At 39.2% G+C, this 25,051-nt stretch overlaps 1 protein-coding gene across 2 annotated transcripts in view; it reads left to right on the forward strand.

The window, feature by feature from the left end:
• LOC148833135 (tensin-3) overlaps window positions 1-25,051 on the forward strand; it is an 84,215-nt gene that overhangs the window by 21,786 nt on the left and 37,378 nt on the right. For both annotated transcript variants that reach the window (XM_088918210.1, XM_088918209.1), the window contains exons 12-16: window positions 446-550; window positions 6,857-8,038; window positions 22,139-22,302; window positions 23,129-23,255; window positions 24,370-24,450. In XM_088918210.1, the coding sequence (XP_088774336.1) occupies window positions 446-550; window positions 6,857-8,038; window positions 22,139-22,302; window positions 23,129-23,255; window positions 24,370-24,450 (1,659 nt within the window). The remainder of the gene's footprint in view (window positions 1-445; window positions 551-6,856; window positions 8,039-22,138; window positions 22,303-23,128; window positions 23,256-24,369; window positions 24,451-25,051) is intronic.

The following is a 25,051-nucleotide window of genomic DNA, read 5'->3' on the forward strand; positions in this document are numbered from 1 at the left end:
TCTCCACAAAGCAGCTGAACTCATCTTACTCATGGCAAAGGGGCCTTAAGTAAAATAAAAAAAAATGTATGGTAGAGGGGAAGTATCTTAAGAATAAAAAAAATAAAAGTAAAGTAAAATAAATAAGAATGATATAGTAGAGGGGAAGTATCTTAAGAATCTTGATATGTAATACAGCTTCCTTAAAATGTTCAGTTGTTTAATTGGATCAACATTAAAAATATGAATGAGAAATTCATAAAGTTGTTACAGTTTACCCATGACGCAAACAACAAAAGGAGACTCAGCAGATGTGAAGATGTCTATAGAACTAGATCTTTAGATATAGATCTGAGGGCCCATGGAGTTCTTAATTGAGGATGCATAGAGTTGTCCTGGCTTCAACCCAGTGTCCTTGTGGGGTGACATCACGTGTGGAGTCAGTGAGTGTGCATGCCTGTTCCAGGCTCTGAGCGATGGCAGAACGGCCCTGGCGTGACTGTGGACTACAACACCGCAGACCCGCTGTTTCGCTGGGACTCGCTTGAACACATGAGCCCGGACAGTGAAGGTACAGTTGCTTTTTGTGGCCTCTTTCTCAGTGTGTGGAAGAAGGAAGAATTCGCCATATGCCGTTTCTTGCATTAGGAATTTGTCTTTTCGCATACCCCAACCTGCTCTCCATGAGACACATAGACAGGGAGAGAGAAGCTGGGGGTCAGAGCGTGGGATTTGAACCGGCAACCTTCCAGCCAGAGGCGCAGGTTCTTAGCCACAGTGCCACCAGTCTGCCCAGTTGACTTTGACTTGTGGCATGTTCACAATGGCAGTAGTATTTGTCAAATGTGTGTTTGGACTCTGTTATATGGAAAACAGTTCTGTGTTTTGCAATGGCTAAGATTGCCTGCTTTGGTGGTTAGCTGGGCCTTGAGTCACCTTGTGTGAGTTTTACGAAGAAGAACTCACAACATGCATGTGATGGCTAAGGCCTTTCTCATAGCCCGATCCCATAAGTGAGAGGAAGAAAAAGGAGATTCCACACCAGTAAACGGCATAAAAGACGTTTTATAATACTTCAGTAGTGATTGTGTTATTTATAATAATAATTGTATTTGAATAATGTTCCAGACAGACATTCAGCATATTCTCCTGGCTTTCAGTAGGGTGTAAATCATTAAAATTGAGGTATGATAGAGTTAAAGCCGTTAATAGTTCATGGTTGTGTTCAGTAAATATGTTCTCATCTCTCTTAAGTATGTATGGGATTAATGTGAACTATTTATGTTTTATAACACATTTCTTTATCATTTATAGCTGCTGTATTAGTATACAAGATCATTGATTATATCAGGCAAAAAATGTTTATTTCTAAAGACTCTTTTATAGAAAAATAATCTCAAATTGATGATCAATAAAAATTCAGGAAACTTAAAAATAGATCTTAAAAATAGCATTTCCCAGCACCTGTTATGTTAAAAAACAAGATCTGCCACTGATGCAAATATTCTTTCTGAGCATTGTTGATTTTCTAACAGTGGGTGTTCCTCTTTTAACTTGTTTGTGCTAGTTTGTGGGTGCTCGTCACATTTGGAATTGAGGCCTCTGAACAATGAGTCTAACCCAACTGTGGTTTATTCTTATGCTTTTCTGCCAGCTGTCTTTTTTCCCGTGAGATTGTTTATTTATACCCAACAAGATACAGAATGAAAAAGAACATAAGAGATACTGCAAAAAAAAAGAATTCTATTACTTTTACTGATAAAGGAGTTGCAGTGTTGTGTGTTGTTTTGGAAATGTAATCTCTCCAGCTTCTTGAAAAAAGCATGAAAAAAACACAATGAATAACACTGTTCTTTACTTAGGGGACTCTCCTTCCAGAAACCTCAAACACTCCAGTAGTATAATTCCAAAGTAAATTTTCTCAGCAAACATTACACCTGAGAGTGAAGGTTTAATTAAATGACAGTGGAATTCAGCACTTGGTAATCAGCCAAGAACTTGTTTTTTAGTACATATCATTCAATTCCGTGTGAGTGGATTTTGCCAAGTCAAATAAAAGAATTCTGTCTGTTGTGAATTTAAGTATTCTACTTATTGTCCTTGATATACTGATCATGTGGTAAAGGAGCGAATATAATCCAGTGAAACATAATGGCAAAAATCTCAAAAGACAGTGTAAACACAGAAAAGGTTTAGTTACAGATTTTCCTCTTCTATTTAAATGAGCGATTATCCCATTTTATATTTGCACCCTCACCATTTTCATTCATATGATATAATCCTATGGATTGTTATCTACAAAATCAGTTTTTAGAGAGCCATTTCATGATGGATACATTAGTTAAAATAAAATGGATATAAATTCCACAGTCTGGATTCAGGGTCATTTTGCTTGTTTCCACTTCTGGTTCATTAAAAAAAAAAATCGAAGTTTTAAAACAGTGGAGACGTGTTGATACAGCAGGGCATGTACCGAAGGAACAGTCTGAGTGAAGTCAGATTTGCTGGCTGATATGCACTATAAAAAAGTGTTACTTTTTCTCCAGTCTGCAACAGTAGCATTCCAGCTAGGATTTAGAACCCACAGTCCTCTGGTCCGAGGTCCAGAGCCCAGAGCGATCCACACTGCTTCCTAGACTGCAGCCTCATCATCCATCATCGCTTCTTTAAAGAGAGACGTGTTGTACAAGTGCCGTAAATCACTGTACCACAAGAAGAGGCTCAAAGCACTGTTGTGGAATAAACGCTTACGCATAATTTACTCATATTAGGGCTGTGCTAAAGTTAACACATGCATTCATGTAAAGTGAATGCTGGGAATACACAGAAATATCAGTTATCAAATACCAGAGGCTACCTTTTCCACTTCAGAAGTAGGTCAATGAAAATCCATTCAGCATATTGCGGGTTGGTTGTGAATACTGTGTAACAACTCATCTACAGTAACAGACTATATAATATTACTGTGCCAGTCATCAAACTCCAGTTCTCTGCGATATTGCAGAGTACTGTCTTTTACTGGACTGTATGAGATTAAGGGTCAACTATGTCCACCCAGGAACCTTAAAGTTATAGTACCAATTTTTTTACACAGAAATTTGTATTTCTATACATCAGTGGACTACCGATTGACTTTAGTACATAAATGTACATAACACAAGGTTTCAGCTGTGGAGCCTTCTTTGGGTGTAAGCTAATCACAGCCGAAACCTTGTGTTTTCTTTCTTCTCTTTTCAGCATGAAATAAACCTTTACTTGTTCCTTTGTTGTCTACGCATGCTGACGCAGCTACCCACTTAAAATGTACATAAGTTATTTTTTTCAAAATTTTAATAACCTCATGGATAAGCAGTTAAGACAATTCAAAACTACAGATGACGTTCACCCTGACTGGAATTCGTCAGTGCAGTAAGGCCGTGTCTTGAATGACAGGGTTTTATATTCCTGAATATACAAAGCTACATGCAGTACGAGTGTACAGTGATGAAACACCTCACAAGGTTCAACAGCAGCAGGGGCTTGAACCTGCAGTCCACCTGTTACGAGTCCAAAGGCTTATCCACTACATTATGTCACCCTCTCAAATTAATTTTTATTTTTAGAAAAAAAGACATGACTTGATATTCCCTGGGTCCAGCTCTGTTTAACTGTTGAAAGAAGTTGCTGTTTCTTTTCATCAAAATAATAAAAGATCACAAGCAACATGAAGACATTCTTGGAGATTGTTAGAAGCACTAAAATAAAAGCAATGCGTAGTTCACCTGGGTATTTTCATCAGTAAAATAGAAGCTAAACATTCACTTCATGCATTTTTTTGAGAATGTCATTCAATTTTCAGATAAATCAATATTTTATAAAAAGGCTTACCCTCTACGCTACGCTGCCCTCCAATTTAAAATAAATAAAGGGTGTGATTATCTTTACAGATATTGCTGAGATAAGACAGAATGACTAAGAGTACAGTAAAATGCACAACAGCACCACCTTGCCCTATTCATTGTTGTTTCTCAAAAACGACTTTCAGATCGAGCCCAGGAAATCAAAGTTCTTTTGTAATGTGTGCCTGTTACCACTGGGGATATAGAACTAAGAGTTTTAGTGTTACAGTAGTTGCTGATTATAGTGAAAACTGTAATTAGTTAGGCTAAATTAAAACTCCAGCATTTCAATTACAAGTTCCTAGCTTTATGTCTAAAATATATACCACATAACATTAAAAAGAAACGATGATGTTAAAGAACTGTCTAGTTCAAAATTAAAAACAATTCTTTAAAGTAATGACTCATGGATTTTTTAAAAATAAAGGTGTACTGTAATTACAATGTACGTGCTGGAGAATTTTGAGTTGTTACATTCCTAACATAGGTAAATATGTTGGAAAACTGACTATCAACATTTTTTCACAGGTTTTATTGTCTTGTTAGTCATTGATAAGTATGTGCTTATTATTTTCAGAAGCAGTAAAATCTGAAAAAAGATTGCTGCTGAAGCACAGTGGTCTGTGCAGGTTCACTCTTTCCAAACTTGATTCATGCCAATGCTGAAACAATCTGTGAGCCCAGCAATTGAGGTTTTCTGCGCACATCTGGTTTTATGCCAGTGCGAAATATTTTAGCGTTGCCATATAATTTTGTGATTACCTACTGTTGAGAAATTATCTGGCCCTGATTCACAAGGAGCGGAAAAAAATAGCCAAGAAGGAAGACCATTCTAATTAAAGCACGGTTTTTCAGTGTACAGGAATGTTGTGTTCAGCTCTCAGATGGTTTTGTTTTAAGTTCCCTCTCTCTCTCTTCCTATACGACTCCCTTGGCTCTGGGAGTTCGGATTACAGCTAAACCCTACTGCCTACTCTTTCTACGTCCCGCCTTCGTGTTTACATTCTCCTTCCCATATCTGGCCAATTGAAGGTCTCCTGTGTACACTGCACAAACACTTACCTTCCCAGTGCAGAGCAGCTAAACGTGGGAGCCTTCCGTGATGTTTTGTGCTGGCTTGGTGTCTGTGAGCCACACTCTTTTCTTCTTCAGCTGATTTTCCAAGGGCTTGGTTCTGTGGACATGGGGGGGGGGGGGCAGATCGTGGTTACCTGCAGTTAATTAAGAGGTAAGGAGTGTTCTGAAAGGAAGGGGAGCCTGCTAGGGGTGGAGGGAATCGTGGAGAAGGGGGGGCGGGGGAGGTTTGGTGGTGAAGGAGAGCAGGAGAGAGAACCCTGGAGAAATATTGTCACCTTGTGGGGAGGAATGCAAGTTCCCTGCCTGCCCAGAACTGCCTGGGCAAAGGGAACAATCCAGGGCTCTTGAAGTGCCTTTATGTCCTTCGTGCACAGCAGCGAGGGTCACTTTGTTCTCCTGTTTCGCGATGTCCGAGTGAATGCACTGGTGAAAAGCTGGAGGAGCCTCCCCTCAGACAGCTCCATGGATGTGCTTATCTAGCTGCTCTGAACTAACTGTGTTTCAACAAGTAGTGAATGAATAGGGGGCAGTAAAGCAGAGGGGGCTGCCAGGCTGTACTGCTTTTATCATGCATGCCTGGTATTTGGATTTCAATGCTTTGCTTCCCTAAAAGACAGGCATTTAATGGGAGACTGACTTAGGTATGTTAGCTATGCTATTGTTTGCTTATGTATATTTGGAATGTGGACTTTGAACAGTGACATTATGGATAGCTTTTCTTAATTTAAAGCATTAGAAAAGTTGCTTTATGTATGTTTTGTCACTCCTGTATCCTCATTTTGACAAATCGGAAACCATTCTAAATTTGTTGGTAGTTTTTTAATATTTAGTATAACAGTAATTTACAGGATTCTCTGTGTGTGTGTGTGTGTGTGTGTGTGTGTGTGGAAATTCCTGTTCTTTTTTTTATTTTTAAGATTTGAGAGTATAAATACAGCTATGTTCTGTGGGTTACTGGCTTCAAGGACTTTGTGATGTAATGTAAACAGCACCTTTTTAAAGGTCAAATCCCACAGTAATCCTCAATATTTACTTTCAGATCTGGTACAAAAATGAAAAGGTGAACCTTTGTTTCTTCTGCCATTTTAATAGTTCAGATTTATGTAGTGGAAACACTAAATTAAATTCAGATTTTAGATCCAATGAACATTTAATATGCCTTGTCTGATTTTCAAAAAGAATTCTCGGAGGCAAAGAATTTTCAAATAAAGAAGACCAAAATGGAAATGTCTCAGTTCTTCTTTCACAACCATGAACATTTTAATTGGCATCAGGAAAAATAGGTATGTTTACCTTCGTTATCTTGCTATAGCCTTAGGGTACAGATCCAAGCAAAAGACATCATACAGAATTTCATCAGTGGTTCAATCTTGGCAGAGTAAACGGACATTGTGTTGCAATTGTGTTGCATTCATTGACTGAATGCATTGGGTTTTAACAACTACAGGATAGCGCCTAAGTGTTAGTTTTTTCACTACAGTCAGCGCCTATATACATATTTATATGTTTGAATAATCTGTGTCCAAATGAATTAAATTAATAATTTGTATTCAGTTAAAAACTTGTTTATAGAGTGCCTGGGTATGTCGCCTCAGAGGCAGACCAAACTACCGACCTTTTCAAACAAAACAAACAAAAAAAGTCGAGACTTATTATCGCACGGAGATCTGATCTTTCAGAGGATACCACGCTTTGACAGGCGAGGCATAAAGTAAACCAAGTGAATCTTGATGAATGTCTGGAAAGCCCAGACACAATGTTAAATTGATTTAGACTGGCCTGCGCTGCGTGGTGTGTATGTGGTTGCCGGTATGTTGGGTGTCCTCCTGCAGCGCGTGACGGAGGAGGTTGCTAGGGCGGATGTGCTCCACGATCATCAGTACAGGATGAGTGTTTGAAACGCTGCCCTCTTTTCCTTTCAGTGCCACACTCACAGGGGCCTGTTGACGGGAATCTGTATGCCAAAGTGAGGAAGAAGAGCACTACAGACAGCGGACTGGCAGGGGGGCCCCAGGATGGGTCTGTGACCAGCAGCCCGGACCACAGCGACCACGCCTTGTCCATCAGCAGCGACTCTGGGCACTCCACGGCCTCGGTGTGGACCAGCTGCACCTCGGGGACCAAGCGAGGGCCGAGCAAGAAGGAGAGGGCAGAGCTGAAACGTCTTCTGAGCGGGTTTGGGCTGGACAGCGCAGAGCCCTGCAGGGAGATGACGGAGAGGAAGCAGCTGGTTGGCGTCCAGCACACTATTCCGGCCCAGGTCCACGTCAATGGGGAGGTGAGGGTTAAGGACAGGGAGACGGATATCCTAGACGACGAGATTCCCACCCACGACCTTCACAGCGTAGACAGCATTGGCACCCTGTCGTCCTCCGAGGGCCAGCACTCCAATCAGCTGGGCCACTTTGGGTACCACAAGAGCAGCCAGAATTCCTTGCTGTCGGATGGGTTCAGCAGTCACACAGGCGAAGAGCAGCGCCTGGCCGGTGTTCCTGACCTGGGAATCGGCATAGAAGACTACGAGAGGGTTTTCAACGAGGCGAAGCCGGGTCACCTCCCCCAGAGGAACCCCTCTGGCTCTCATGTGGCACCCTCAAAGACTCAGACCTTTGGGCAGAGTGGCTACTCCACACAGACCTGGGTTCAGCAGCAGCAGATGGTGGCCGCACAGCACTACACTTACCAGCCAGCAGAGAGTGACGCGAGGTTCCCTCCAGAGAAGAGACAGATGAGTAGCCACCCCAGCCAAACTGCAATCCCAGACACTCCCACTAGAGGGAGCAGCAGCAGAGATGCTGTACAGAGGGCGACTGTTGCGCTGAAGGAATCCAATGGTTTGCATATCGCAAGCAAAGAAGAAGATTCACCTGCCTCGCTCGCTATGGATATTGATCAATCCATTGAGCAGCTGAACCAGCTGATAATGGACCTCGACCCCACCTTTGTGCCGATACCCACTCGATCAAATTCAGTTAAGAGGGAGGGCACGGGGCAGGTCAACGGATCTGTGGCCAAGAAAGATGATGGAGCCAGGTTCACCTATGGGGTGAATCGCAGGATTCAGGATGGTAACAACGAGGATATGCAGAACACACACCAATCAGGCAAGTCCAGATCCCTGCTGTTGAAAATTATATACAGTATGTGTCTTGCTTTGATGTTTGGGGTTGTTTGAATTTGATGTTTGATGTACTGGTGGGGATGTATTAATGTAAAAGACATATACTAGTGTAACACTACGTATCATGAGCAAACAACCAAATTTGAAACAAAAGCAGACATGACGATCCTTCAGTAAATACCGAGAATGTTGTTACAGAGGTTTCTCTGTAACAAGAGAGGTGGGATTGTGGTCAGGGGCTCTGATCCTTCAGCTTTAAGGATTTTTTTAAGAACCAGTAGGATTTTATTTCTGAGGTCTCTCCTCCTGTGAAGGTGTCTTTCTGTTTTAATACCGACACAAAAAGACACAGAACCGTAGGGAAAATTGTGATAATACTCTTGCACTCACCCATAGTTCATTTGGGAGTGCTGCAGACTGACACATTATATTTTTGCAAGTCGCCTGATATTGAAATGTACTTTATACTTAAGGCTAATATTTTTAAAAACCTTTTAATCACGCTTACATGTTCCCACTGAGCTTTATTTATTTACATTCCAAATAATTCCCTAATAACGTGTAAAATGTTCCACTCTTCGGTCGTATAATAAGGGCTAGCTCTCCTGCAAATGTTTTTAAAGGCAAATATAATCAACAACTTTATGCAGGACCTGGGATTGTTGCTGCCTGGGGTAAAAAATGATCACGTTGCAGATAGTGCCGCTATTTTATTTTGTTCCTTTCACCAACTGTTTAAGAAGAACTCAATAAATGTGTATATTAAGGTACTTTGGACATTTATTTAACACCTTATTATGAGTGTGAAAAATTGCACATACTATAGAATTTTTTTCATTATTAAAGACATTCTTTTTTTTAATTTTTGTAAATTTGTTGAATTTCATTTCAGACAACATGAATAGTTACAGGTACAATGCTCATAATAATTTTAACGAAAATAACCGAAAGGAACAGCAGGCGTCAAAATGAGATGTATTAGGGGTGTATTTATGTGGGTTTGGGGATTTTTAATCCTGTTCAAGGTCTCGCCCTTAAACCTTGTGGCTCTTTTGTGTTGCTCTTCTTTCTTCGGTGTTGAGGAAAATGAACAAGAACAGCCTGAAAGCTGTTTGGACTGTGGTTCAGCTAGCAAGAAGCTCAGTACACACGATTTGACCTGTCTCTTCTCAGGTTTTTTTTAGGCTAGCATGAAATGGTAGGCAGCTGTGCCAATATAGCCTGAATCCACTTTCTTGTCAGATTTCCCCGGAGTGGGGATCAACAACACTTCCGTTTGAGGTGTCCCTCACACAGAGCTGTATTTCCCTGTTTACACTGTCAACTGAAACTGTCCACCTTTTAATTTACCTTAGAAGTTTGGCACTCAAGAACTTTTAACCACCAGTGTTTGACCACTGACAGCCTGCTTTATTTTCTGTGAATTTGTACTTCCTGCCTCATGGAAATGGAGTGTAGGCCATTCTCTCGCCATTTTGTGTTTCTGTTTGATGAACCATAACCAGCTGTGTTCATTCACTGAGAGTCTGCTTTTTTTAAAAAAATATTATTTTTCTGCATGTCTGGTGGACAACAAGAGTTAAGATGTTCTAGTTGCACTTTCTATTTAGTTTGTAATTAGGAGTGAAGTTGAGATTGTTTATTTAGGGCTTTGACCAATGTACATATACATTTAGAAATAAATACTGCGAAAAGTCGTTTAAAAGCAAAAATGACTGTGCATCATTAACCTCAGGAATCATCCCAAGAATAATATTAATAAGCACATTTCACTCGTTAAGCTTTCAATGGCTACTACCCCAATAGCCCTTGGGGTTTTAAAATAAAAAAAAGTGTTTTACTTTTTCACAAAATAATTTAAACCAACATTTGTTGAGGTGCTAAGAAAGAAAACTGATTGGCAATTTTGTAGCTATTGATCAAGGCAAAAGGGCCATTATCTAATGTTTAAGAATGTGCAAAGCTTCTTAGTTTTAAACTTTACACGTTTTATACAGTAATTAATGCATACAGTAAGTGGTAAGGAATTTGACACATTCTTGATGGTATACATGGTTGTGATTCAGATTTTTGAAAATCTACTAAAAATCCTTCCCTTTTTATGATGTAGTTTATGATTCAGATATGGTTTGAAGAAATCAGTGAATTGTTGGTAATGAATAGTAGTAATAATAATAAATGCTTACACTTCTATAGCGCTTTTCTGGACACTCCACTCAAATCGCTTTACAGGTAATGGGGATCCCCTCCACCACCACCAGTGTACAGCCCCACCTGGATGATGCGATGGCAGCCATAGTGCGTCAGTACTCTCACCACACATCAGCTATTAGTGGGGAGGAAAACAGAGTACTGAAGATGGGGATTATTAGGAGGCCATGATTGATAAGGGCCAATGGGAAATTTGGCCAGGACGCTGGGGTTACACCCCTACTCTTTGAGAAAAGCCCTGGGATTTTTAATGACCACAGAGAGTGAGGACCTCGGTTTTACGTCTCATCTGAAGGACGGCGCCTTTTTACACTATAGTGTCCCTGTCACTATACTGGCACATTTGGACCCGCATAGACCGCAGGGTGAGCGCCCCCTGCTGGCCCCACTAACACCTCTTCCTGCAGCAACCTTAGAAGTTTGATGGGGAAACGGCACTTGTTAGGATAATTAAAGCTTTAAAAGGTTAAAGTTTATTCTGTTCATTCCCCTCTTCATGTGAGGTTTTCAGCATGTTTGAGTCCTTCTCTGTAAGGACAGCCATGGGAGGTATTTCACCTTCATCACATTGTTGCAAACGTTTTTTTTTTCTGCGGCAGCATGATGGTCTGGCAGTGTAGGCCATTGTGCCAGGACAGAAAACTGTTTGTAAATGTTTTGAAACTTCGTGAACTGCTCCACAGTCCTTGTCTTTCATGTGATGTCTCCATTGTCGTACATCACATCCTAGCTAGCAGGTGATGGATTACAGGAAAACAGTTTTTGTTTTTTTTCCCCAATTCTTCCATGGAAACCCTTCTTTTCTCTTCTCCTCAGTCTTCACACTCAAAACCAAGTGCAGATCTACAAACACTTTTTAAGAGAATGTGTTAGAACAGTGGCCTTCAAAAGGAAAGCGAATGAACCTGTCTGAGAGAGCCACCAACTTCACTCTTTTTCAGAGTCTCAGATTTTTGGCTCGTATGAAGGTACCTGTTCAGAGAGGAGGTGGAGATTTTATTTACCTGTAGGATAAAGGATTCTCAAAGTGGAAACACATTGTCGGCCTAGCTTTCTTAGATCTGGGTAGGCTTGAGTTGGCCTGGGTGACCCCAGCGAACCCCGGAAAGATAAGCCCCTGTGATTTTGAACATAATTAAAGTTACACACTTTAAGAGACAGTTCCGCCAATCTAGCTTGCTTGGTTGTTAGTAGTTAATCAATCCAAGAGTCTCATCTAGCTGTTTCTTGAAACAGGGCAGGGTACTGCTTTGACAGCATGGCTGGGTAGCTTGCGCCATACTCCCATAATCCTTTGTGTACGGAAGTGCTTCCTGTTCTTGGTCTTGTGAAATAGATGGGAGACTGTGGTGCTGTCTCTCTTACGATGCCTACAGAAGATTAGAAGTGATGGTAAAAAATTGCTATTGGCTGTGATAAATTACATTTTGGAGGAATGTTTGCATATCCCTAGGTCATAATGGTGAACTTGAGTGATTATGTTTGAAAGGGGTAGAAAAAAAATATTTAGCAACATGTCTGTTGATTTCTGTCCAGTTTTTGACTAAACCATTCTGTTTAGAAACTTTTTTTTTATTTGTGAGTTTTCTGCGCGTATGAAACAGTTCTTTTGCTCGCTTTCATTGTAATATCTGTGTTTGAAGAAAAGGTACAGAGACTGGGACTGTATCAGGAGAACAATTAACTATTTTCTTATTTTGTGGTATAATATTTCCCCTGAAGGTGTTATCATTTTCTTTTCACAAAATGGATTGATAGGGGGCTTTGTTGCGTAACAGGCAGGGAATGCTTTTGAAGCCAGTGACAGGGTCACAGGGTAAATTTTTATCAAGGTTTTTGTTTAGATAAAATTCTAAAAATGCAGTGGCCAAATCTGTTATGTAAATCTTTGATATAATATCTTATTTCCAGTGTTGGTGTACCACTTAGACAGAACTGCATTTATTTAAAAAGTTATACTTTCTAATACATTAAAATGCATGTTTTTCTAGCTCCTTAATGACAGGAGCAAATTACAACACTCCTCAATCATCTGAATAAATAAAGCTGGCTTTTTGACAAGTAAATTGCCATCTGCTGTTATCCATGTTGTTCTTTTGTAACCTGGACTGTATGAAGTATGAAATGCCTGTAATTTCACTAAAATGACTCACAGAGTGCTTTGCGTCTAATCACTTGTTAAAACATGGCTGTTATTTGTTTCAGAGATTTTGGCTAAAAAAACTAAAGGAATTGCAATATGTGTTATTATGACCTTGATAAAGGTCAATGGCTTCATTATAGCAAACACTTACAGTGGATACTGTAGACAACTCAGTCTTCTCAGGGTAAAACTTTATTTAGTTGATGCTTTCACCCAAAGCAACTTCTAAGTACCGATCACATAGGAACAGGCAAAGGCTTATTCCATGCTGAAAAGAAGAGACACAGCCTGTCACCTGAAGAAGGCTCCACAGTCGATACCTTGTGTCTCTTTTCTTTTCAGCATGGAGTAATCCTTTACCTGTTCCTTTGCACCCTAAGCGTACTGACGCAGCTCCCTACTGGAACTTCTTCAGTCTATTACATAGATTTGTTCCAATTTATACAGCTGACTTTTCTGGAGTTATTTTGGGTGAGGTCCTCTGTTCAAGAGAATGTCAGTGTACAAAACTCATCCCTGCTCTGGAGGCCAGCTCCTGAACTGCTTACAGTGTGAATAAACTGAGGGCTGTGAATGGGCTGCTTAGTCGGCTGTGAAGGAGCATTAACAGGATCAGTTGTTTATTGTACGTGATTGTACTATGGAGTCAGCAATACAGAAAGATGAACTGTAGGCATCTGGTATCTTCACCTGTGTAGATGACGCATAAGACAATGAGAGAAAGGGGTTTCTTGTCTAATTTCCTCTCTTGATTCAATTCACAATTAATCTCTTCATTCTAATTGATATCTAACTCATAATTTTGTAAGGGTTCCCTGTGGATTGATGAAAAATGTGCCTTATTGGTTGCTAGATTTTCATCTGATTATGAGCATGAAAACCCCTAAAATGCTTTGCATTTGATTACAGCTTTACGCTTATCTAATATTGCTAATTTTAATATATCTAAATCTGCTGTTTTTAGCCCAAATTATGATCATATTTTCATATATCCAGTATGGTTATAGGTTTTCAGGTTTTATAGTTAATTGCTCAGTCTCAGTTTTGTCCACCTTATATTGCTATAGAGTGAACCAAGATAGTTTTGTAAGAAATATTTTTTTTTTCAAATTTAAGCAAATTATTTGGGCAAATTGTTTCTGTCAAATATTTTTACCATTTGAAATAAACTTAAATATGGTGTGAAATTCTTAAAATCCAGTGCAAAGGATTACTGTATTTCTGGATTATAAAAGAAAGGCGGCACAGAAGGATAGACACTTAGACTCGTGATTGCTCATTGCTGGAAGGTAACAATCTGAACTCTGTGCAACTGGAGTGTTTCACGTTCTGTGTGCTTATGGTCAGCAGTCTAGTGCAGCAGTTCTGATTCTGGACTTCCTGCAGTAAGATTGTGGGTTCAATCCCAAGAAACACAATGCTGTACTCTTGCACAACCTATTTCGACCGCATTACTTCTTGTAAAATACCCAGCTGGATTAACGGGTGCAAATGTAAGTTGCTTTTTGTTAGAATTGTCACCCAAATACATTAGTAATGAAAAATAAACTTATTATGTCACAGTACGGTATATTCTTCACCAAATATGTATAGTATAAAACCTGCCGTGCGTTAAATCATGGATGTCGTAACATTTGCACCTGGTTTGTTATTTTAAAGTCTGTACTTCCTGGTATTTAGTGCTTAAAGGTAGAGTCTGCTTTTGTTTATTTTTTTAATTAAAGACGATCTCCTGGGTTAAATGAAAACTTTGGCTCACATACCAGGTACAAATTAAAAACTGAGTGCTTGAGGTTGGGCTTTTCTGTCAAGGGTTTTGTTTATACTCAATGACAGACAATCACTGGCTTGTAATTTTCAATTATTCTCTGTGGGTGGGTCAAAATTTGGACTTAATCTTCCAACTCATTAAGTGTAGAATGACCATATGTAAGCTGTTCTTCATTCTTGGGAGATATTTTAGAAGTAGTATGGAATTTAAAGAGATGATTGCTTAATAATTATCCATTTAAGGGATTCATTTCTGATTTTGAGAGCTCAATTGGAATTAAACAGCAGAAATTACCGTTGTCCCGAGAAATAGGGTTTGTATTTAATCCCGTGCCTGTGTTTGGAAAGATTTAAAATACCGTAATTTTCAAAAGGAGTGTTTATAGGCAGGGGAGAACTTACAGGAAAATATGCTGTGGACTGTAGACAAGTTTAAATAAACGTAAGTCTTGGATGCAAAACAAAACGTTTTGTGCAAGTTATATGGAAGCTTCATGTTGTCTCCTGTCATGCCAACATAAAGAAAGATGAAGAGGGGGCTGCTGTGCATTCCACTGATTCCTTGGTTACCACAGCCTTTTGACCTCTTGCTTAGCTGATAGGGTTAAAGGCTGTTGAAGGCTGAATGGAGTATAAGTGCTAATAAGTCTTCATTAACAGCACTGGAGGATTTGTGCGTTTGGATGTGATAAGAGATTTGGAATACCATTTGTTGTGAACCCATGACCTGAGTAGTGCAAAACATTTGTTTTAACTGGAAAAACTAACAAGATCTTTTTTTGTTTAACAGGCATGACATGGGGAATGTACTATATAAAATTATTTGTGTTTACCTGGCCGTATTTATGTAGTCGCAAAAAATCCCGTTGTAACAATTTTGCGAGGCACGGTCCCTCTTCTTCTTACCCCGGAATAATTAATTGTCAATAAAAGAGCATAATTAGTCACAGGACAAGTCTCGTCTTGGCTGCCAACTGTACATAGTTCTACAAGGGAAAAACAAATTACCTCCTGTTGTTGTGAACGGTGCCGTTTCTGGAATTTCCACGTCAGGAACAAATTTACCCTGCAGCCAACAGCTAGAATTTGTACTGTAGAATCGCCTTATGGAGCATACAGAAAAACACAACTGTGCTCTTCCACCTGGCTAATGCTCAGTTCACTGTTCTGAAATACATTGTGGTGAAGGCAACATGCTTTACTTTTAGAGGCGCAGCAGTGAAGGGTTTTCAGTTCTGTGTTCTAATGTTATGCTGGGATTTCATTTAGAATGATCCAAGAATGTCCTGCAGGCGTGCACTCCCACACACATTGTGACGATCTATTGGAGCTGATTCTTGGCTGAGTTGAGCTTTGACTTCCATCATTATCCTTTATTAAGGCTTTTTATTTACATGAATCGAACAAAAATGTGACTGAGCCAAGTGGGATCTGCCAAACACATCTCTGCCAGCTGACATCCATCCAGCTCACTTAAAGAAGTCACCTGATCATTCCTCTCAACCACTTCAAAACTCACACCTTTCACAGGCTAAGAAGACTGTGTAAATGGATGGCCATTGATAGAGATGTGTCCTGCAGGTCTTACCTTGATAAATAAGAGCAAATTCAATGTGCAATCACTTGAATGATATTTCAGTATCACAATTCAATATACACTGTAATCCCACGTCTGATTCCAAGTGAATTAGATCGAGTTAGAAAGGGGATGTTGATACTTCTGCATCTTTGTAAAAGTCTTTAGTTTCAGATTAGACAGGGCAGAAGAAATATTATATTAACAGTATCGTGTACAGTTACACATTATCAAGTGAAAACTATGTGGAAGTGCATTTAATACACAAAAGTTAGCCAGCTGCATGATTGAAGTACAGTATATACCCTGGTTTCTTTCAAGAAATGGTTGGATTGGATCCATGGTTCAATTAACTATGAACGATAGCACCAAATTACCTGGAAGGATCAAATGTTTTTTTTCCATCGGTAGCCTTTCTTACTATGTTCTCATGACAAAGTCTGACATAAATTATAACCCTGAAGATTGGAACAGTTGATATACATTTCTTAAGCACCTTGGCTTTGTTTTATGAGAAATGTAAATGTTTCCTCTTTCAGGTTTGAAATTAGGTTGTTTTCCCTTCAATACAAAGAAAGAGATATTGAAGAGTAAAAATAGTGAGAAATTCTGGTACAAAGAGGAAAAAGAAGGTACCATGGTTGTCATTGACAAATGTTTTTCCACAGTTCAGAAATATACACTTGTACTGACTGTTTCAGTTTATTTTGCTGCTGGGAGACATTTAATTATTAATTGAACAACAATAATAGACAACTCAATATCAAGTGTGAGCTGCATGTTATGATACATTTTGTTGGTTTTCATTTGATAAAGTTGGAGAAAGGGACTGCACTACTTTTTACACAACAGGAACTTTAAAAGCTATGGTTGAAGTTGTTATCATAATACTGTATAAACCAAGCAATACATGTTGGTGCGGTATGTGGACAATTCATCATAGTACACTGACTTTACATTTTGCAACTTAATGTTAAATATAGGAATGATTTCACTCTGGTACCTAACCATAGAGATGATTCATGTGTCCAATTACAGATTCTAATTGACGTGTGTGGTGTTTCACATAAGAGGAACTTCAACCACAAGATGAAATTTCTTTAGCATTTTGAAGTCAGTGTGGTTTTCTGCAGAAATATTAAGAGATTCCTGTGCCATTTTCATATTACATTTTATTTTTTATTTCTATCATTATTTATTATACAGTACATACCGTGCTAGGCTTTTGGGAAAATTGGCCCTGGTGTGTGTGTGTGTGTGTGTGTGTGTGTGCCCTGTGATGGACTGGCTGTCCAGGGTGTATTCCACCTTGTGCCTGTTGCATGCTGGGATAGGCTCCAGCTCCCCCGTGACCCTGTATGGGACAGAGAAGTTAGATGGATGGATGGACTTACATTAATTTTCCCTTTATACTTGTTTATTAATATTGGATCATACTGTACATCAGCTCTGGGGATAACAAACAACTTCATACTTAATCTCTAAATATAATATTCTGTCTTAACATCCACGCATTTTTTCCAGAACTGTTTTTTTTCCGTCATTCTCTTAAACGGAGGCCTTGCTAAAACGTTGTATCCGTTTTTCTTCAAGGTTTTTGAAGGTAATACACTGACCTGCTCTCTGTGTACACAAGCTCATCATCTTCAAGCATCTCATCATTTCGTAATGTGCTCCCGATAAAGGATAGGCATTGCCTTTGTAAAGTCTTATCCTTTTGTCTGACTGCAGTTTGCCGAAGATGGGGAAGATCATTTTAAGACCACAGTTTGAGTTGCTCAGCAAGGCTCCCTGAAATGTGCCTCTGCTCGTGGTTTGTGCTCTGTCTTGCAGACAGATGTCGATTCTGTTTTGGTTGAGCACTGAAACACAGCTTGTCAGAGCATGACTTACATACCTCTGACGGCACGTGGACTCCAGAAATCGAATGTACCAGGACCAGGTGAACTTGACAGCAAAACAAAATCCTGCAGCCAAGCTACTTATTTAAAACAGGACAGCCTTGCTACAGTACCTTTCATAATCAAAATTAAATGTGTTATTATAAAGTGCGCACATACTATATACAGTATACTGGATATACTTTAGCAGACGTGTAAGAAATCCTTCGGATTTTAATTTTATTGAGTTGTAGAAAGAAACAATATATTTATTTACTACAGAGTATAATGATCCATTTTTTTCAAAACTTCACAGTCTTTGAGTGTGAATAATACCACCATCGGACATTTTTGAAAATGTGGTATTGCCTAGAGCTGTTAAACTATTTCTTTACATTAAAGATGGGTACAGTTTTCTATTGGATATAGCTGTATAATTGTCAGAAACTGTAAGGCTTTTTAATAGTGTCTCACTGTAGCCAGCTGTAGTCTTGGAGAGCAACAGGATGTTGGGGTTTTCGTTTCAAACGGCCTCTAAACTGCTTGAATGGGTGAATGATTTCCTTCAGAGGTTGAAATGATATTGTTGCAGATGTTTAGCTCTTGATGGTTTAAGGGTGACCCACAAAGCCTATTAGATAGTTATCTCATTATCTCAAATGTAATTGGTATTTTAATAGATTTAATATATTGTCCTGCTATTCCAATTGTAACGAATGCGCCCCTGCGTATAACGGGGATCTCAGCCGCCCGGGCTGGGGGAGGTCTCGTTTAGCTCAGCCGGCAAGTTCCCTGCTGTGTGACGCCGGAGACCCGGGTTCGAGCCCGGTCAGTGAGGGATGAACTAGCAGGGCTGGAGTGGCAAGGGCAGAAACCACCAGAACCGTTACACAATACACAATTTGTGGTTAGTGCCATTGTTGCAGCAAGCATCAAATATTAGAAACACACACATCTTCCAATAAAAAAAACCTGAGGGGTTTAAATCAAGATTCACAGTGTACAGATAGTGTACATATTTACAGTTTTCACACACACATATTTTACTCAGGCTAGAAATAACATTTTAAGCAGTTACTTTGCTGCTTGTCCAAAAAAAGCCATGCCCATGCCAATATAAGAATTATCTTGTTAAATTATGTGTAACAGTAACTTTTTCCTCTGTGTGGATCTATCACTGTTTATTTGCCTGAAGTGGCTATCAGGGTAAGTGTAACATTAGAAAGAAATGACAGGAATGAAATAGTGAACATCGCCCTAGAAACAGTGTGGTTAGCATACGTCATGAAAGCATACAAACATTATAACGATATTGTTGCGTAAATGTATTATTGCACTGAACACATTTGTTTTTTTTAGCTTGGTTTGCTAACCTAGAATGCCATACTTCTCTAAAATGAAAGATTCCGCACTTCCAATGTAAATCCTGGGCTTGCAGTTTCTGGGAAGGGGCAGCTGTTAGCTTTGTCACAGCTGCACATATGGCAGGAGTCTGTCTGACAGACCACGCACTGCTCTTGTTCCTAGAACATGTGTTTAATACTTCTGAAGTCTGAGAATGTTTATTGTAAGGCTTTGTATGACATGGATTTCTACATAATGCTTACATCTTTTTATTACTTAAAGTTATCCTAACGTTTGCCTCTGGCCATGCTATATAAAAAAATACATTATTAAAAAATGCCAGTGCAATGTTTTATTATTATTAAAGGTTCTTGTCCCAGTTCCTCTCAATTCTAAGTATATTAAAAGAGAAATACGGGTTAGGGTGGCATGTACAGAGACTGGATATTGTTCATTAGTTGTTTAATTTTAGATTACATTTGTTTCTGTTTTGAGAAACGCCTGAAGCACTCCATGAAGTCTGAATGAGCAGCTAGATCATTTCTGATCTGTGTGTGATGGAGTATATAATTTGAAGCAAATTAATTGAGCCAGTTTCCAGACATGTATTGACAAACTGGGCTATCACTCCTTTCTCACAGACTTCCAGGTTGTTTCTTGGTTTAAGTCCAAGCTTTTTTCCAGCGAAACTGAAAACTTGTTTTTTAAGCTGGAGAGGTCTCCAAGACACAGAAGAACGACTTGTGTTGCTGAGAGAAGAATTGAAACTAATGATGAAATGAAATGTATGTTAATAGCAAGAGAGGTAAAGTGATCATATTGAGTGAAGAAGTAAACAAGTTATACTTACAATTATAATAATATACAGTTATGTATTTACCATTAAAGATGTATGCCTCTTTTATCAGTTAAATGAAAACTAGATTTATTTCATTGCAGAAACTCCTTAATGTCATTAATTTCCCTGGTTTCCAGATATACAGTATAGGTCCTTTGTACCTAAGTTCAGCTATTTTCTCAATTTGAAGAAGCAACACTTTAAAAATTGTTTGCCTTTTAACCAAGAGCTGTGTGACTAATGTAGAACAGATGAACTCAAACCACATAGCATCTTCATAATCAGTTGTATTCATTAGCAGTTTCTAGCATTCCACAGCTGCATGAGATTGCATTTTTCTCTGTTCAGATAGGGTCGTTATACCAACAGCACTGTTAATGAGGGATGTTTTACAGGCACAAAGGAAACTAAGGAATTTCTAAACCCCAAAGCACTCAGTTATGCAATATAGTAACACAGGCAATTAGAATTATAAGGACATCTGGACAGTATTATTAAAATATAGGTAAGAATCCATATAAAACTAGATTATGCTAAAATGCATTAACCCTCTAAAATATCTCCCCTTGTAAACTGTCACAGCTGCACTTTGGCTTTGGAGAATGGTTTTATATTGGACCTTTATTATAGTTTTTGCAAAATAGCCCAAATCGATGAAATCACATCCTTTGCCATTTTATTGTATGTGGTACACATTATTTTCCATTACTCTTTGAATTTAGCTGCACAGTTTTGTGTCAATTACAGGAGTTGTTAGTGTTCGTCTCGGAACAACTATTTTTTTGAGTTTCAGCTCCTGCCCACACCGCAGACCTCTACCCTAACCCATCGACCATATCAGCATCCCAAAGATATCTCCGGAGTGTCTCCTGACATGGAGAGATTTACGAAAACCTACACTTGTTTCTTTTCTTAAAACCTAAACAACCTAAATGAATAGATGCAGATTAAATGATACTAATGAATTGAAAAAGGAAGTGGTTTTGAATAGTTAGGAAGGGATGGGCTTGATTTTCATAATCAAGAGAAAGACATTCACTCTGTCAGCCTTCTGACTTTTGTTTACAGAGCTGCTGTTTATTCTGTATTTCCTGATTGTGGTCTGTGTGGTTTTTTTAACATTAATTTTACCTCCTAAAATACTGTAGCTGTGGTAATGTAAGAGGTTGGTTTTCTTCCTAGCTGCATAGACTGTATTTACAGAGAGTTCTTCAGTGCCATTCGTTACGCATGGGGATATACAGTATAGTACACTGCTGTGGCCAGTCCCTCTTGCTGTTTCAAACAACTGCAGGTTTCTGAAACTGATGGGCTGGTGTCACCAGTCACGGGACCTTAACTGCACTAAAACGTAAAGAACAAACCTGAGGGAAAACAGGAAAATGAGCTCAATAATTGTGCCCTGAGAGAATAAGACAGTGGACCAGTTGTAATTAGCAAATGAAGAGGCGAGATAGGGAGTATATGTGGCAGTTTCTGCTAATAGGAACTTGCACAAAAAATCCACTTTTTATTTTCTTGTGAAAAAGTCTTAATAAATTCCATACCAATCAAACGTTTTAGTTATACTTCAGTAAGAAGTCCATGCATCGCCACTGTTTCTTTAAGCATGTGAATTTGCACACTTTCTAAAGCAATATATATATACTGTAAGTATCCAGTACTTCCAAAATATTGTGCTTTGTTTCTCCAAGAATAATACATGTTCAGACAGACTTCTTGCCAGATTGATGTATAGGTTTGCTGTTATATATAAATCATTCATTCACCTTTATTCTAATAGCTAGTAAGAATGCAGCACTTGTTCTTTAATTATATGAAATGTAAACCTGAAGAACGTAGAATTTGGAATGTATTAAACCAGTTTAATTAATGACTCATGGATGATAACACTTACAACACTTCAGTAATTATAATTGTAATGTGACTGTATGTTGTTCTTCGAGTCTGAGGCAATATTGTTGTAGTAAAATCTTCTGCAGCAGAATTTTGGCAGAACCTTATCTGGTAGATTCTGGAATGCAAGCGTAAGCCGACCCTTTTGATGTTCAGACACTAGAAATAAACTTTTCAGCCCCATGAAGGTTACTCTTTACTCTTTAGTTTATTTTTTAATTAATTTCCCCTCACATCCTTGTACAGCTTTGGTTCATGGACATCCCCAGACGTGTAGGAATGCTAGAAAACTAGTTAATACTTTCAAAATGTCCAGAGGGGAAAAGAAGTGGTCCAGAGACGTTTTCTTCAGCTGTTTTTCTATTTCCTGAACAACGTGTTGACATACCTTTGAAACTAATAAATGCAGCCCTTTCCGTTTGCAGCCCTGCAAGCCAGTGAGTCCAGCCTGGAAAGGTCAAGGAGTGTGCTTGGAGCACGGCAGAGCAGTGACATCACAGAGAGCTCTCTGTTCAGCAGGACCGGATGGGTCCTGATGGAACAGATTCAACATTCACCGGCCTATGCTTCAAGCTCACAGCCTTCTGAGGTATGAGGCTCTTGGCACAGAGCAGTAGCACTGTTATTTGTGCACGCTCTCTTTCTCGACGGCTGCTGAAACCCTTTTATATGCAAATATATACATGTTATGTATTTTAATATACATGTTTTTTTTTTGTTGAAATCATGTTAGATGTGATAAACTAAAGTGAGGAAGAAATGCAACAAAAAGTAAAATTAAACTGGCTTTAATTCAGATAACTCTTATGAAACATTAAGCATTGGCTTATGTCATTTACGTTCTAATTTTGTTTCAAATTACTCACCTTAATTTAAAATCCTCAGAAAATTGTATCTTAACTAACTTGATTTGGCACTGCTCATTATATTGGGGAAAAAAACCTGTGTACAGCAGAATGTTGGAGCAGGCAAAATACAATGGATTTTTTTTTAGTTTTACAAATCTGGTCAACATGTAAAGGCAGAGTCCTTTATTTATACTGTACCATTGTGTCCATTTAACCCCTTAGTAATCATTCACAGCATCATTAACAAGTACGGTATCCTCAGTTTATTTGCTCATATTGACTCCAATGATATCTTTACCATTAAACCGACTCGCATTCACCATTCGCCAAGGTGTGCAGGTCTGTTTTCACAGCCATTGCAGAAAAGCCTTGCTGCTGTTTAAAGAGTGTGAAGCCCCCAGTGCTGATAAGAATTATCTGCACCCTTTGTGCAGAGACTCCAATATACAAGTGCAAACACAGCCTCCTCGTGACTCTCTTTATCTGCAGAATGGGGCTGCAGTCACGGATTCGAAGTGACTGATGTGTTTTCTTCTCACTTGTTTCCCTGGATGTTGCCCGTTACAGCGCAGTGCCCTGCAGCGCAGAGAGGTGAATGGTGAAGCTGACAGCAGTTTGTTGTCTTCGCTGGAGACCGGCAGTGAAATAGTCCCTCCCACTCCTGCTTTCCCTGTGTCTCCTCCAACACCTTATGGTAAGATGATGATTCTCTCCCACTGATATTAAGAGCATTTCCAAGGCCAGATCTGTTGCTGCCTTTGAAATGCAGAGCTCAATCGTGTTCAGCTTAATTGTGTCCCTGGCCTTGTTTTTTTTGTTATGATCACAGTGAATACCCCGCTGTATAAATCGGTCTCCCAGGTCGTCATGGTAAATGAGAATTTGTTCTCAATGACTTGCATAACATACCTTCCTAAATAAAGGCTGTCTGGACAATGTGTTCAAAAAAGTGCAAATGCACAATCTGTTTTATGTAAGGGTGGTCTTATGAATGCGTCTATAGCCATATAATAGTGTAATATTTAGTTTTGTTAAGCTGTGATAGTAAAAGAAATAAACTAAGGTTGAGAGTCTTACCCAACCATATATTTTTAAGCTTACTGGAGATCTCAATATTCCTGTTTAATCCTGGTCTGCTGGTTTTACTTAAATTGGGTTTTACTTATGAGGACATTAAGATCTTTCTAAATTTTCAGAATATGCTCGATCTCAAATAAATTCCAAAAACACTTGACTAGATAGTCTTCCCGACAGGCAATGCTACAAAGTAGGATCTCCCGTTATAAAAATAAATGCATTTCTTATAACGATTCCTTATGGTCTGGGACAGTACTTTCTCTTCCTCTAACAATTTGAGCACCAGCTAATCTGTTTTACACTTGCACAATGATCGTGCTGAAAGCCAGAATGATTGCTCCTCATCCCCTGTTACAGATTCTCTCAGGATGGGCCTCATGCTGTATGTTAGTGGGAGTGTGTTGTAATATTGTATTTCTGTATGTCTGGAACTACACGTGTTTTTGGATGTGACTGGTGTGAATGGTGCTAAGCCCTCAACTCCTCCTTCTCTGTTTGTCTACACAAATGCATCTAGAAAATGCTTCCCATATTACGGATATACAGTATAAAAAATAGGGAGCGGAGTAAAGTTAAGAAAAATTCCAAACATTTGGAAAATCCCTGTTTTTTTCAGCAAAGCAAGGCACTGCATTCACGGTCTCAGAAAACTCTTATGCTGAGATTATATGTGCTCATAAATATGCTGAGATTGAGATATGCAATACAAGCTTTCTCTTCCTCTCTTGCAGTGAGAAATGCTCCAGAATTTACTGAGATGAGGATGCATAACCCAGCAAGCAGTGACTTTGAAGCATATAGACCCTCCCACGGTAGGTGAATCTCCCCCCCCTTCTGTCGTATTTACTGTACATATGAGGTGGCCAAAAGGCTTAGAATGGGAAAATTGGCATTTACGTATTCAAAATCTCCTTTCAGCAGCCAGGGTAAGAACCCCGAATTAAAAAAAAACCGTGAACTAAAAAGTATGTGCTTATTGTCCCTGGCACGTGTTTTCAGGAACTGGAAAGTTGATGCCTTTGCAGTGTGTACAGTGTATCTCTTGCTTTTTATCTCTTGCACTTCTGTTCAAAGACTCACTTGTTCTGCTGGTTACTACTCTTAGAGATAACAGTGTGTTCATACAGTAATACCTTACTGAAATTAACCTAATGTTCATTAAGACTGGTAAGGACCAATGGGAACTTTGGCCAGCACGCCGGGGTTACACCCCTACTCTCTTTGAGAAACACACTGGGATTTTTAATGACCACAGAGAGTCAGGACCTCAGTTTTACGTCTCATCCGAAGGACGGTGCCTTTTTACAGTATAGTGTCCCCGTCACTGTACTGGGGCATTGGGACCTGCATAGAACGCAGGGTGAGCACCCCCTGCTGGCCCCACTAACACCTCTTCCAGTAGCAACCTTAGTT

Source organism: Atractosteus spatula, chromosome 6, assembly GCF_055471065.1.
Source record: "Atractosteus spatula isolate fAtrSpa1 chromosome 6, fAtrSpa1.hap1, whole genome shotgun sequence".
Classification (NCBI taxonomy): Eukaryota; Metazoa; Chordata; class Actinopteri; order Semionotiformes; family Lepisosteidae; genus Atractosteus; species Atractosteus spatula.